The sequence below is a fragment of the Crassostrea angulata genome, chromosome 2 (genome assembly GCF_025612915.1).
Source record: "Crassostrea angulata isolate pt1a10 chromosome 2, ASM2561291v2, whole genome shotgun sequence".
Classification (NCBI taxonomy): Eukaryota; Metazoa; Mollusca; class Bivalvia; order Ostreida; family Ostreidae; genus Magallana; species Magallana angulata.
The window spans coordinates 38,510,296-38,523,249 of NC_069112.1; the positions used below are offsets into that span (position 1 = coordinate 38,510,296).

Sequence of the window (12,954 nt, forward strand, 5' to 3'; positions counted from 1 at the left end):
GAAATGAACCCTTGACCAATGGGCCAATAATTTCACCGAAACGTAATCGGAATAATACATGTAACCATGCTAATATTGTTTTCTAATCTATACACGTATACATTTTTAATAGTAAAAAAAAAGAAAGTTTTCTACATTAATTTAGTGGCGATAATGGCCCAAATATAGTGCCTCAACCTCTGACCCATGTACCATATCTTCGCAATTTTCGTAAAGGGCTTCATTAATATCATAGCAATGTAAAAGTTTACCACATGTGTAGACATGGAGACAGTTTTTCATTGTTTTAAGTAGTTTTTACATATTAAAAAGTACTATAATTCCATTTAAATTATAAAATATCAATCAAAATTGGTAGAGTGAATTGCAATTAAAAAAAAATGTATGTTTTATGCATAAATCATTTAACAATTTGTCATTTTCTTTTAAAAAAGATATCAAAGATCACATTTTAATAAATTTCAAATACTTAGGGAGATTGTTAATGCAATGAAATGGTTGTTTGGATTTCAAGTTGTTGTTTTGTATAAATAGTGGGTTTTACTTTTGAATGTATTATTCTTAGTATGATATAGATTTAAAGGAAATCAATCTCAACTAAAAATCAAATTCTTCTTGAGACTGTAAACATAGAAATGACTGATTTTTTTTTTTATAAACACCGTTTTTGTTTGTTTGTTGTTCTTTTGTTTTATTTTTGTAATTTTTTTTTTGTTTTTGGTTTTGTTTTTGGTTTTTGCAGAAACTTTTAATTTTATAATTTGTCATTTTGTGTATATTAAAGATATATTAAAAGGAAGTCAATCTTAGAAAACTCCAGCTAGTGCAGAGGAACCCAATGAAAGGATTGTTAGAATTTTCATTTGATAAATGCTTTTGATAAACAATTTAATATTCAATGCCCTACTTAGAGTATAAAAATATAAAGAAAATCATTCTTTATCAATGTCAAAATCTACCAGTGATTGCAATGAAACGATTATCTGAGCTTTAAATTAAATAGCAATGTTACCTGTATGTTTGAAGATGAAGACGCAGACATACATTTTCAGTGCTTATGTTCTTCATTTTGTTTTCAAGATTATGTGATTTCTAATATAAAACAAGAGGCCTCTAGGCGCTTACGGTCACATCAGTATCATCAGAAGATGATGGACTTGTCAGATAGTCTAAAAGGATTTTTTAAAAGCTTTTTATAATCGTTATTATCATTATTATGATCTGATGTATGCACACATCAATAAATAAAAAGGGCGACAAGATCCGAAAGAATATCAGGGTTTTTATATTCTTGCCCCTATGGCCTTGAATGGCAATTTTGGAGTGGGTAAAATAAAAGTTTGTACCCGAAAGAGTTGGATGGTTTAATAACCTGAGCACACTTTTGAGAGTGAAGTTGTATCCAGCGGCCATGAATTCATCAATCTAGATAATGGACTTATTGGGCATCCTAGCCTGACAATTAGCATATTTTCAAACTTATTTAGAATTACAAAAATTAAATGAACCCCATCCAAAATATCAACCTTTTTGGAATGTACCATTGACCAAGGAACCAGGGATTACTCAATAAAATTGCTATTACTGTTATCTCGAACGTGTATATGGGAATAGAAAAAAGAAAAAGTTTAATAAAGTGGCCATAATAGCCCAACCAAAGGGCCAAGAATAACTTAGTTACTAAAAGAACCTTCAATAAACCAGTTTCGCTTCATGAACATCAAACCTGCGGATTTAGTGTTTTTAATACATTCAACATAGAAAGATATTCAAAGCTCCGCGTCGTGTCGGTTGACAATGGTTTTCTTCGGGTGTCAATTTCAACTGTTACCTTCCCAAAACAGCACAATTCAAATAATATCATATTTTGGTTTACATGCATAGTATTTTGAGAGGAAATCAACGCAAAACGTTAAATTGAAAATATAGTTCCCTGTAGGTACGAATTTTAAATCATTACTACATATAGGGATATTAGCATCTTCTGAAGACAAAATGACAAGAATGCTTATAAAGAAGATGTGATTATGTTAAATAATCTAGAATTTATGTCAAAGCAGATAAAACTATCAAATAACAGTAACGACAGTTTAAATATTGTAAGTTTAACAAGCTAAGTTATTTTTGAAACAACAAAATGAATATAGAAGGGGATCTGAAAAGAGAAGATAAAAATATGACCATTGTATTGACGTCAATAAATTTCACTTAGAATGTTTTTGCAGTGCAATTTAAATTTGTTCATGAAATTCAAGTTGTATTTCGACAATGGTGAAGAATATTTTGGAAAACAATTCACTAGAACACTGTAACAGAAACATAATTCTTCTTTTTTTCATGTATTTAATGGTCTAAGCTGTAAGAACTAATTTTGTTCTTCCTTTCATATTTGAAGTACAGAAACAAAAGTGTATGTGCTATTGATTACAAATATTGAAATTGTTTGAATATATTAAAATAAATAGGACAATTTGTTTTTGGATTGGTTGCTGTACGGATTGGTTGATCTTGAAAAACTGTTAATCGAAATATTGTATTTTATATGTCTATGCCAAATATTTTGTTTTATTTATGGTTCAATATTGGGAAACTGCAGAGAAAAAAAACTATGATTTTCTTAGAAACAGTTCTATATCTGCATTTGATGATATTGATAAATTCTAACCGACCTGTGTTTTCATCTACTTGGCATTTTACCAAAGAAGGACATGTTTCTGAGACGCAGGATGCAGACGTGTTAGATATACAACCCCTTCTCGTCAATTCTCTTGGAGAGTGTGCGATGCATTGTGGAATGAATGCACTTTGTATTGCGTTTGACTTTTGTTTTCTTAATGGTTCCCACACTTGTCGGTTGCGCTCTGGACACACAGTACCTTCAAACACCGCTACACAATGTGGACTTTACGAAATGACAGCTGTAAGTACATTTTTACATTAAGACTTTTACACCTTAATCAATGGCATGATACTTAGAAGGGGTGTATATATATATATATATATATATATAGAGAGAGAGAGAGAGAGAGAGAGAGAGAGAGAGAGAGAGAGAGAGAGAGAGATTTTGTAAAAAAAAAAAAAAAAAAAATTGAGTAATATTCTCTGTTCGTATTTTTTTTTATTTAATAATACATAATAATAAACATATATATTTACAGAAGAAAGATTGTTCGGGTGGAATCTTCATAACATCTCAAAGAATATGCAAGAAAAGTAAGTTAATGCTTTAAATGGGCGATTATTGCAAACCTGTGAAAATTCTTTTCAAAAACCACTACACTAGGAATGCCAATATTTACACCAAAGCTTGTATACATCGTGAATATTTGGAACTGTTAAAATTGTAATCGCTAGACCAATACTGGGGCCCAAAGAAGGGTTTAAAGTTGATTAACTGAAAAATAAAATTAACAAAGAAATATATAGGAAAAATGTTAAAAAATATATTCTCAGGGACTTCAATGATGTAATAATGGAAATAATTTACAAGTACTTCAAGATAGTGGAGATTCTAAATTGTGAAAACAGTGACCGCCGGACAATTACTAGGGCCCCAAAAGATGACCAAAGTTTAAAATAAACATGTACATTTATAATGGGAATCTGTTTAGGAATCTTCTTCTCAATAATTAGAATGCTGCAATTTGTTCATATTCGAATAACGCGCGGTACACAATTTGTCTTCACCTGTTGGTTTGTCATAGAATTGACAACTTCCGAAAATAAGCATTCAATCCCTAAATGAATATATATTTTTTTTATTTTTACAGTGAAATACACAGGACGAAAAACCACCTTTAAGCAAGTCCTTAAAGGTGGCTTAAAGGTGAGTTAAAGGAGCTTAAAGGCTATACGACCTTTAAGCCGCCTTTACGTCACCTTTAAGCAAGTGCTTATAGGTCCTTAATGTCCAAATTTCTTTAAGCCACCTTTAAGCCACCTTTAAGCATCTTTAAGTGACATTTACGCTCTCTTTACACTGCCTTTACACTGTCTTTAAGTGGCCTTTAAGTCAATATTGATCAAGCTGAACAATAAACACATATATTAAATGCAAAAGCTCTTTTATAGAGATGGAAGGGGGTCATCCGAGTGATAATATAATTTCCAAGGAAGGGGGGGGGGTGTTCCAGGCGGTTTTAATCGTCGCTCCATTAAACACAGATCGCTATCATCAGCACCGCTCCGATGGACACAGATTGCCGTTATAAAATTCTTTATAATTTTTTGGGGGTTTCAAAATTATTGTAGGGATGAGCGCAGTCTCTGTATCTTAATATGTGCATAAAACTAATTAAAGTATGTTTGTTTCCTATTATAAATTAATCGGTGAAAAATCTATCTCTCTCTCTCGGTCTCTCTCTCTCTGTCTCTCTCTCTCTCTCTCTCTCTCTCTCAGTTCATCCGGTTATTAAACAAAATAAAGATAATGAACCAAAAATGCATGATTTAATTTGTTAATCGGTTTAAGATTTGCATTTTTTTTTCAATTTTCATTATATCTAACTCTAGATCTGCTAGATACATGTTAAAGATGAAAAGACTCTCAACTGCCTTTGTTATATCGGGCAGGATATTACTGCTTTGTTTGTCTAGACATAGTTTTGTTCGTTTGTGTATATCTAATTAGAGTCTATTGTTTGTACAACTTAAGAAAACCCCTGGAACTAACACAGAATATCATACAAGATATACACAACAGTTGTGTCGTGTGCCCAGGTGCATGTTTGTGTATATCTAATTAAAGTCTATTGTTTGTCCAACTTAAGAAAACCCCTGGAACTAACACAGAATATACAAGATATACACAAAGGTGTGTCGTGTGCCCAGGTGCACGTCAGGGTTTCTAAAGGCGTTGAATTTTAGTATGTACGAGTATACGATAAGTCTAGTGAATAAAGTTTAATTTACATTTGTAATTCATTTTCAAAGTATTATTTCCTAGCTCTGGGTTTCAAAGATGTTACGTCTACAAATTAACGATACATGTATGTAAGAGTAAAATCTTGATGCTAATTAATTAATGTACCGGTGATCATAAATAGGGGTTGATTATTTAAATATATGTATAAAGGTAAATATGTCAAATATACCCGGCCTGGCACAACATACAATTGTATGTACAAGTCATTTGCAATTGCCACATGCAGTAAATACGTCACCGGTAATTGGTAATTTTGTTTGTTATAGAATTGATAGTACATACAATTACATGTGAATATTTAAACATATTGGAACGGCGCCGCGATCATGAAAACCTGGAAATTGCGGGAAATTGAACAAATACCCTAATAGTATCAATGCATTTAATAAAAGAAATGATTTCATTTTCTTTCTTACATTTTTATAGCTATAAATAAGATGAAGGTATATCTACTCGGTTTAAATTTATTAACTACATGTCAGAAAGCCTACTATAGTGAACCTAACGGTTTCCATTTAGGTATAATATATTTTTGTTCACTGAAGACCAAGTTCCGTATTTCATTCTAAATACATGCATGCATGTAATTTATAAATTAGATATAATTGATTGTTACAAACTGAATGGTTTGTCAAAATTTTTTCAAGTAAACACATTCAATACAGTGATTCAATATCCACTGATATATAGGATATAAAAACGCTCTTACATATGTAAGTTGCCGTGGCGCAGAGGATGTGTTGTGATGCTAGTAAACTAAGGGTCCCGGGTTCAATTCTCGCCGTGGCCAGTTTTTTTTTTTGTTTTTTTTTTCATTTTTCTTTCTAGAACAAAAACCGTTTTAATACCGTTTCTTTCATAAAGTTAATACATTTTGTTGGAAATTAAGCACAACATTGAATTAATTTTTTTTTAATGGCTTAAAGGTGGCTTAAAGGTGGCTTAAAGAAGTTTGGACATTAAGGACCTATAAGTTGTCCTTAAAGGTGGCTTAAAGGTGACTTAAAGATAGTCTTTAAGCTGCCTTTAAGCCATCTTTACGCTTTCTTTAACCCACCTTTAAGCAATACATCTAGCTTAAAGGTAGCTTAAAGGTGGCTTAAAGATCGTCTTTAAGCTACCTTTAAACACCTTTAAGCTATCTTTAAGGAGGACTTAAAGATGGTCATACATCCTGTGATAGAAAAAAACCCAACATATTTTGACTGCAAAAGGGTATTAAAGACCTGAAATTTCAGTCCGATTTGATGTCTAATATAATTATGAATACAAACATGTCAAAGATGTTTTGTTAAACTCTTCAATCTTTCATGTAAAAAAAAATGTTTCTGATAATTTATATACTTTTTTATATTATTTAATCTATGGATAAAATCTAAAGAATAATTGTCACATAAAGCACTAATCAACAATTTTATTATATTTTAAGAAAAGTTTCAAATAAACTAAAATGCAAAACAATAATTTTACAAAAATTGCAGTTTATCAATTTTGAGCCGATCTTGATTGAAAAAAATGTGATCCTAATCAGAATATTTTGAATTGAAATTTTACAAGAAATGCTTAAATTTAAAAAAAAATTGAGAAAAATGTTTTCAATATGGTTTTCAAGAAATACAATGCAATCATTGGTTATTTTTGTTTTGTAAGCATCCTCATATATTCCCATTTAAGGGTAACAGGGTCCTTCGTTCACTTTTCATAATTTTTTGTGGTTCATTTTAGAATTTGGTTATCTTTATAATGTTTTGCCGCTGTTATTTAGATAAGTCATTTGAATCATCTAAGATCTTATAATATGATCTCTTTTCTTCTTTTATGAATCGTCCAATGTATGGAAAAATGTTGAAATATATGAGAGTTTTACAATATATTTTCACTTCATAATTAACATTTTCGAAATAGAATGATACGAGAACTACTCTTAAAATTCTATATTAAAACGTGAAAAATTAATCCCGACAATTTATTCATTTTGACATCATTTTAAAGGGGAGATCAAACTCTTGTTTAATGCCGTTTTAAGAGATACTTAAGGCATTAGAGATAAATATTTTATGAGTCATAAAATGAACAAAACCTTGAGATTTATTAACTCTCTGTTTTTTAATGTATATAAATTGACAAATGAGGACCTGGTTTTTTATTGTGTTTACTAAAAATTTAAGCCCCGCTACACCCTATCAAACAAACCTGTAGTTGAGAACTATCATTGAACAAACTATTAACGTAAATTTCCAAAACCTGTAGGCATTTTTCATTAACTATATCTTGACCATAGATAATATATGTATATAATGGTTTCAAACAGGTTATTGTTTTCCCTCTGGTTATCTCCATTTTTTAAAACCATAGTCTTTCTAATTTTTAATTGTTATTGTCCAGGATGAAATGTTCATCATCTTTAATTTCATTTTGTTCAAATAAGGCATGGGCTAATTCCCACTAATAAAAAAAATCAGTAATTTGAATGTACTTCTCATAACAAAATTTTAAATTATTTTGACTAGAATGAACAATTATATCAACGCGTATCTTATTTCTTTAAAAAACAGTTTATTAACAGATAACTTGCACATCGCAATTTGCCCTGGTTGGTGTTTGAACCGGCTGACGTAAACAAGATTATCACTAAAAAAATACAATTGATGACACGTCGAAAATAGCCAGGTAGAAAATGTATTTTAACAAATGAACATACATGTAAGTAGTTTATTTATTATTTGATCGATTTAATAATTATAACTCCATGTTTACAGTCATCTCATGCATATCTTTTACAAATTTATGCTATGCTATGGTATGCGATTTTAATGATATGCTATGAGATTTGTATGCTATGCTATGAGATTTTTATGCAATGCTATGAGAAATTGAAATGATGGGCTTAATAATATGGTATGTTATGCTATGCTATGCTATGGTATTCTATTAGATTTGAACAAAAACGCCTCTATACACAGAAGAGTTCCACACATTTTGAAGTAAAATAATAAGAAGCCAAAGTTTACCACAAAAATATTATGTAAACATTTATTTTTTTAAATAAAAACATTTAAAACCGAGTTAAAAGAATGTTGTATGCTATGCTATGGTATGATATGACGAATGCGATTCTATGAGATTGTATGCTATGGTATGAGATTCCATTGCTATGCTATGAGATTTTAATGCTATGCTATGCTATGGTGTATGTTGTAAAAGATATGCTTGAAACGACTGTATGTTTGTATTGATGCACCGTGAGATACATGTACATGTACCATTAGCATGTTTAAATGTATTGATTTAAGAAAATAGTAACGATTACCTCAATAAAAAAAAAGAAGAAAGAAGAAAGAATATTTTCACAAGTAAAATTGACGAAGCAATCACTACCAAGTCCAAATATGAATTTATTATTTAAGATTGACTATATAAATGTTTGTTAGGTTTCATTGGCTTTTCATCCACCGTGTAAATGTTTCGAAATTGTTTTCGATGTTTAGAAATGTTCAATAATGAATCCAAATTTAAGGATTATTTTTTTCTCCGAATTTCTGGCGATCTAGTTTAACCATATATTACATTTCCAACTTAAATGTGTATTTTTTTTTAAACTGACACTCCTTTATTTATGAAGAATCGATTTTGTTTACAAATCCGTACGACAGGTGTGTGGATAACTGAACACTACGTATTAAGAAAGAAATACTGTGGTGAAAACAATCATTGTAACTGGAGGAGGCAACTGTAGCTAAGTTTATTTCCATAGAGATTGACTCCCCAATTAAAATAATTTTTCTCTCAATGTGTATTTAAACATACACACTCAAACTATTAAAGGGCGCTTGGGCGGTAGGATTTTTAAGGGAAGTTGGGTTTAAGTTGTTATGGCATTTAATCATCAATAGCGAGACATAATGTTGAACCAGTGTAATGATAAGGTAACTCACTGTTGGTGTTCATTCAAAGCTTCTTTTGCGTGTTTCTATGGTTGAGTCGTTCTGAATTTAAAGTTACGCTTAAGTTTTTGTAAACACTTCACTGACCTAATCTTAAACAATATATTTATTATCAGTTATAATTCAATCGCGACAACTCTATCAAGTCCTTTAGCAAAGCAATTTTCCACTTTCCATCCTTGTAAAAAGTCCCCCCCCCCCCCCCATCCAAAATCTCAAACAACCTTATATATTACATTATCACATTTTCTTAAAACCTAAATCCAAGAGTTATTTTGTGATGTCTTTATCTGTATCAACAGTTAATATCTTTTTGGAGAAAAAAACTCTGATTTGAACCAAATCAAACAACTTCTTTTTGTCTGCATGAACATTGAGAACATACCACAATTACTGCTGCTTATGGCAAATTTAAGCACAGTAGTCAACTAAAATTGTCCCTGTAAATCATCGGTTGTCTTTAGTCTCACCTTTTTCTAAATACCCATTCATTAAAAGTTGGAAACATACATTCTTAACATTTTAATTACAATTCCTTGCAGGAAAAGGCATCAACATAAATTTGATAACTTGAAAAACCTAAAAAAAATAGTTCGCCTCTGACAAATATTTTTGACCCTACTATTTATTTTGTAATTATTGCTTTCCCCAAAAAAATAATTAAAAAAGACCGTTGTCTTAAACACATGTAGTTCTGCTGCACATTTTTTAACATAATATGGGCTGAATTTTCAAACAAATTCGCAATTTACTTCGTAGAAATTTCACTCTATAACGCCATTAAATTTTAAAACACGTGACTTAGAAAATTGTTGCCACTTTGTTTTAAGTAACTATTAGCAAATATTTACAAAGTCACAACTTGACAGATTGCTTACGCATTGAAAAAAAAAACAAACATTTTTTTTTTATTTTATACGGCAGCAATATTGTATTTTTTTTCATACATGTATTATGATTACTTAAAATCTGCATTTTGTTTTTGTACTACCAAATACAGTTTTGTCGGACCTTGCATTACGTAAACCTACCAAACAGTCGTCAACCTTTGCAATTTATACAGCTGAGTATGCTGTAGATGGTAACTATGGCACAGACCTTATAGACGACCAGTGTACACACACAGATACAAACGACATCAACCCCTGGTGGATGGTAGATCTGCAAACTGTAAATTTCATTACATCTGGGTATAGTCCACTAATGCATTTTCCATAGGCGGTAATGTTAACGTTATGGTTCATAGCTCCTGCCCTAATTTTCGTTCAGCAACGAGGGACCTCTTGAATGAAAGCTCATCAAATTGTCTCTTTCCTGTTAAAATTTCGTGGTTTGAAGTCAGATTCGTTTTCCGGCAAAATGCGTCTGTATTGAAAAACTCTGAAAATGAAAGTAAAAGTAGGGAATTTCTCAGTTTTGGAAAGGGTGTACATCAAACAATTTCAATTCTTTTCTTCAAATGATAATTCAATTTTGACACTTGTTTTAAAAATTGCAAATCCTCTTTTCTGACATGTGTCAAGCATTCTGATCTAAAATGTCCCAATAAATGTATATACACTCTGCAAGTATAGGGACTATTTTGCTTAAAGGCACTTCTTTGTTGTCCTACCGATTCTAAAAATAGTTAGAGGGATATACCCATCTGTCAGAATAGTCAACAGAGGACCGGATAGCTGGGGATCAGGTAAAGCTAAAGTACTTAAATATTTAAATAAAGTGCACTGTTATAGTCCCTAATTTTATCTTATTAGATTACATGTACCCCCCCCCCCCCCAAAAAAAAAAAAAGCAACCACCCCCCCTCCTTTGAAAAAACAAACAACAAAAAACAACAACAAAAAAACAAAACAAAAAAGAAAACAAAACCCCCCAAAAACTCTCAATCTGTTTTTAAATTGTCTTTGCAAATAGAGGATGCACAAACAAGTAATGTTTGATCGGATACATTTTTCCAAGTTCAATAAAAGTTTAACTATCATAATATGAATTAATTTCAGAAAATTACGATGATTGTTCCATATATAATGTGATTTGTAGTACTGTGCAATCAAATAACACAGCACTTTTTGTAAATGAAAAACCTATTGAATACCTATGTTAAATACCATTCAAAATGTGTAGACAAGAGACCAGCACCTCATAGTTTGAAACTAATAGACATTTAAAAGGGTCAATAGAGCCTACCGTTGACCACTGTTGTAAAAAACGGGTTGAGAGTATTGGACTATCGTACAGTACACATTACAATTTGAGTTATTTTTCACTTACATCATTTTATACTATTCGTTTGTTTTATTTGTTAGATTCGTCAGACCGACTGCGGGATGTTACTGTCACTGCAGGGCTGACAGAATCAACTGTCAGCATTGTCTGTGGTTTCTTTGCTGGCCCCGGTACTGCGTCACAGGTGGTCATCATCGACTGTCCGACAACACCAGAGGGGAGATTCGTAAAAATCTCCAAAACAACCGAGTATCTCTCTCTTTGTGAAGTTGACGTCTTTGGAGTCGCAGTGTAATCATTGCAATTGCCAACGTCTTAGCTGAAACGTTACGTAAATCGCCATAATTTTGCAGAACTGGATGGACATACTGTTTATTCATTTTAATGTGACTTTGTCGAAAGGCTTCAGGGTTTTTCCTCTTACAGTGGTGACGTCACTTAATTATACATGCACTTGTACTTGTTCGTTAGTAATATATTGCATGCATTCGATATTAAGCAATGTAAATTCGTTTAACGTCATACTAATGTGAAAATTTAAGAAAATTTTTTTGAAGGGTTTTTTTATTTAATATTGATTTATTTAATTCGTACCTGTAATATGTCAACAATAACAGAAGATAGTGAACATGGTACTTGAAAATGTTTGTTTGATTTTAAATCATATATATCTTTTTCGGTTCATTGATTATATACATGTCTGCATATATGTTTATTAAAATACATTTAATGTGAAAATCGCATTTATTTTATATTCAAGTAACTGCATTCTCTAAGAGATATAAGTACAGAAATATTATCTTTACAACACAATACACAATAAATATTATTATAATAGGTCTTTTAAAATATCAAAAGAGGAGTTGCATGCAATCTTAACGCCATTAAGTCAAATATAGAAATATACCTTCTTTACTAAAGACTGAAAAATCAACCAAGCAATGTTCAGGATTAACTATCAAAATGAGCTTGGCTATTTGCCATTATATTATTGTGCCATATATTAACGCAGATGTTATTTCTCCATTGTGGGTTTCTCACATTGATGAAGTTCCTTTTTTGAAGGCTGAATTTCTTCCTTTGACAACAAACCTTCAATTTTTCTCTGACATCAAAAAGTGCACCTACTCCTCCAAATAACATGTTAATAGCGTTCGATGCTAATTGCATTTCATGACGATGGTAAACATTATTTGACAACTTCGATATCGAGATAGGGTCTTGTAGTTAACTCTATCGAATCATCGCACTGCTGATGTTTGAAATGATAGAGCTATGATGCAACAATGCGATAGCAATATATCGGTTGTGTTATTCTGTAAAAGTTGGTATTTCTGCTGGTGGTAATGTACGCGTTTTCTACCGTCAAAAATTACGCGCGGGTGTTGAATACACAGTCGCGTGTTCAACTGCGTATTATTTACCTGTCACCGTTTCAGTCATTTTGAACGAGCTCTTCTCCTTTAAATAGTTTGTACGTATCCTGGTAGTGTATAGGTGCTCTATCGTGTCATTCTTGGTTCTTTATCGCGCCATCGTCCTCGAATCATTGCTCTGCCAACTTTCTAATCAAGGTTGACATTCCAAGCTTCCGTTGTCTATCGGGGCGTCTAATAACAAATACATGCTAAAATAATTCTTTAAAAGATATGATAATATGAACTATATTTTTAAAAAGAACCAAAACACGTAAAACCAGGAGAAAGGGTGGAGAAAGACTGTTTTGTGACAAGTTTAACTTAGGTTAAATAACGTTCGTAGAAGGTTTTTAGAGCGTATACATTTATATATTAAGGACAGAGTGACGTATATACGTACGTGTTTTTGAAAAGATACATATGAGCCCTGCCATAATATCAA

General features: G+C 31.5%; 1 protein-coding gene across 1 annotated transcript; it reads left to right on the forward strand.

Annotated features, from left to right (window-relative positions):
- Positions 1 to 2,806: 2,806 nt before the first annotated feature.
- LOC128170642 (fucolectin-5-like) lies at positions 2,807 to 11,607 on the forward strand. Its single transcript, XM_052836416.1, has 5 exons — positions 2,807 to 2,920; positions 3,159 to 3,213; positions 9,869 to 10,058; positions 10,500 to 10,555; positions 11,175 to 11,607. The coding sequence occupies exons 1-5, from the start codon at positions 2,912 to 2,914 to the stop codon at positions 11,387 to 11,389; spliced, it is 525 nt and encodes a 174-aa protein (XP_052692376.1). The 5' UTR covers positions 2,807 to 2,911; the 3' UTR covers positions 11,390 to 11,607.
- The last annotated feature ends 1,347 nt before the right edge of the window (positions 11,608 to 12,954 follow it).

What these genes read in the sequence shown, in the direction of transcription:
- LOC128170642 (XM_052836416.1), top strand. An exon ending in TCAAAGAATATGCAAGAAAA is followed by an intron (nt 3,214 to 9,868) that starts GTAAGTTAATGC and finishes TACCAAATACAG; the next exon opens with TTTTGTCGGACCTTGCATTA. An exon ending in ACCGGATAGCTGGGGATCAG is followed by an intron (nt 10,556 to 11,174) that starts GTAAAGCTAAAG and finishes TTTATTTGTTAG; the next exon opens with ATTCGTCAGACCGACTGCGG.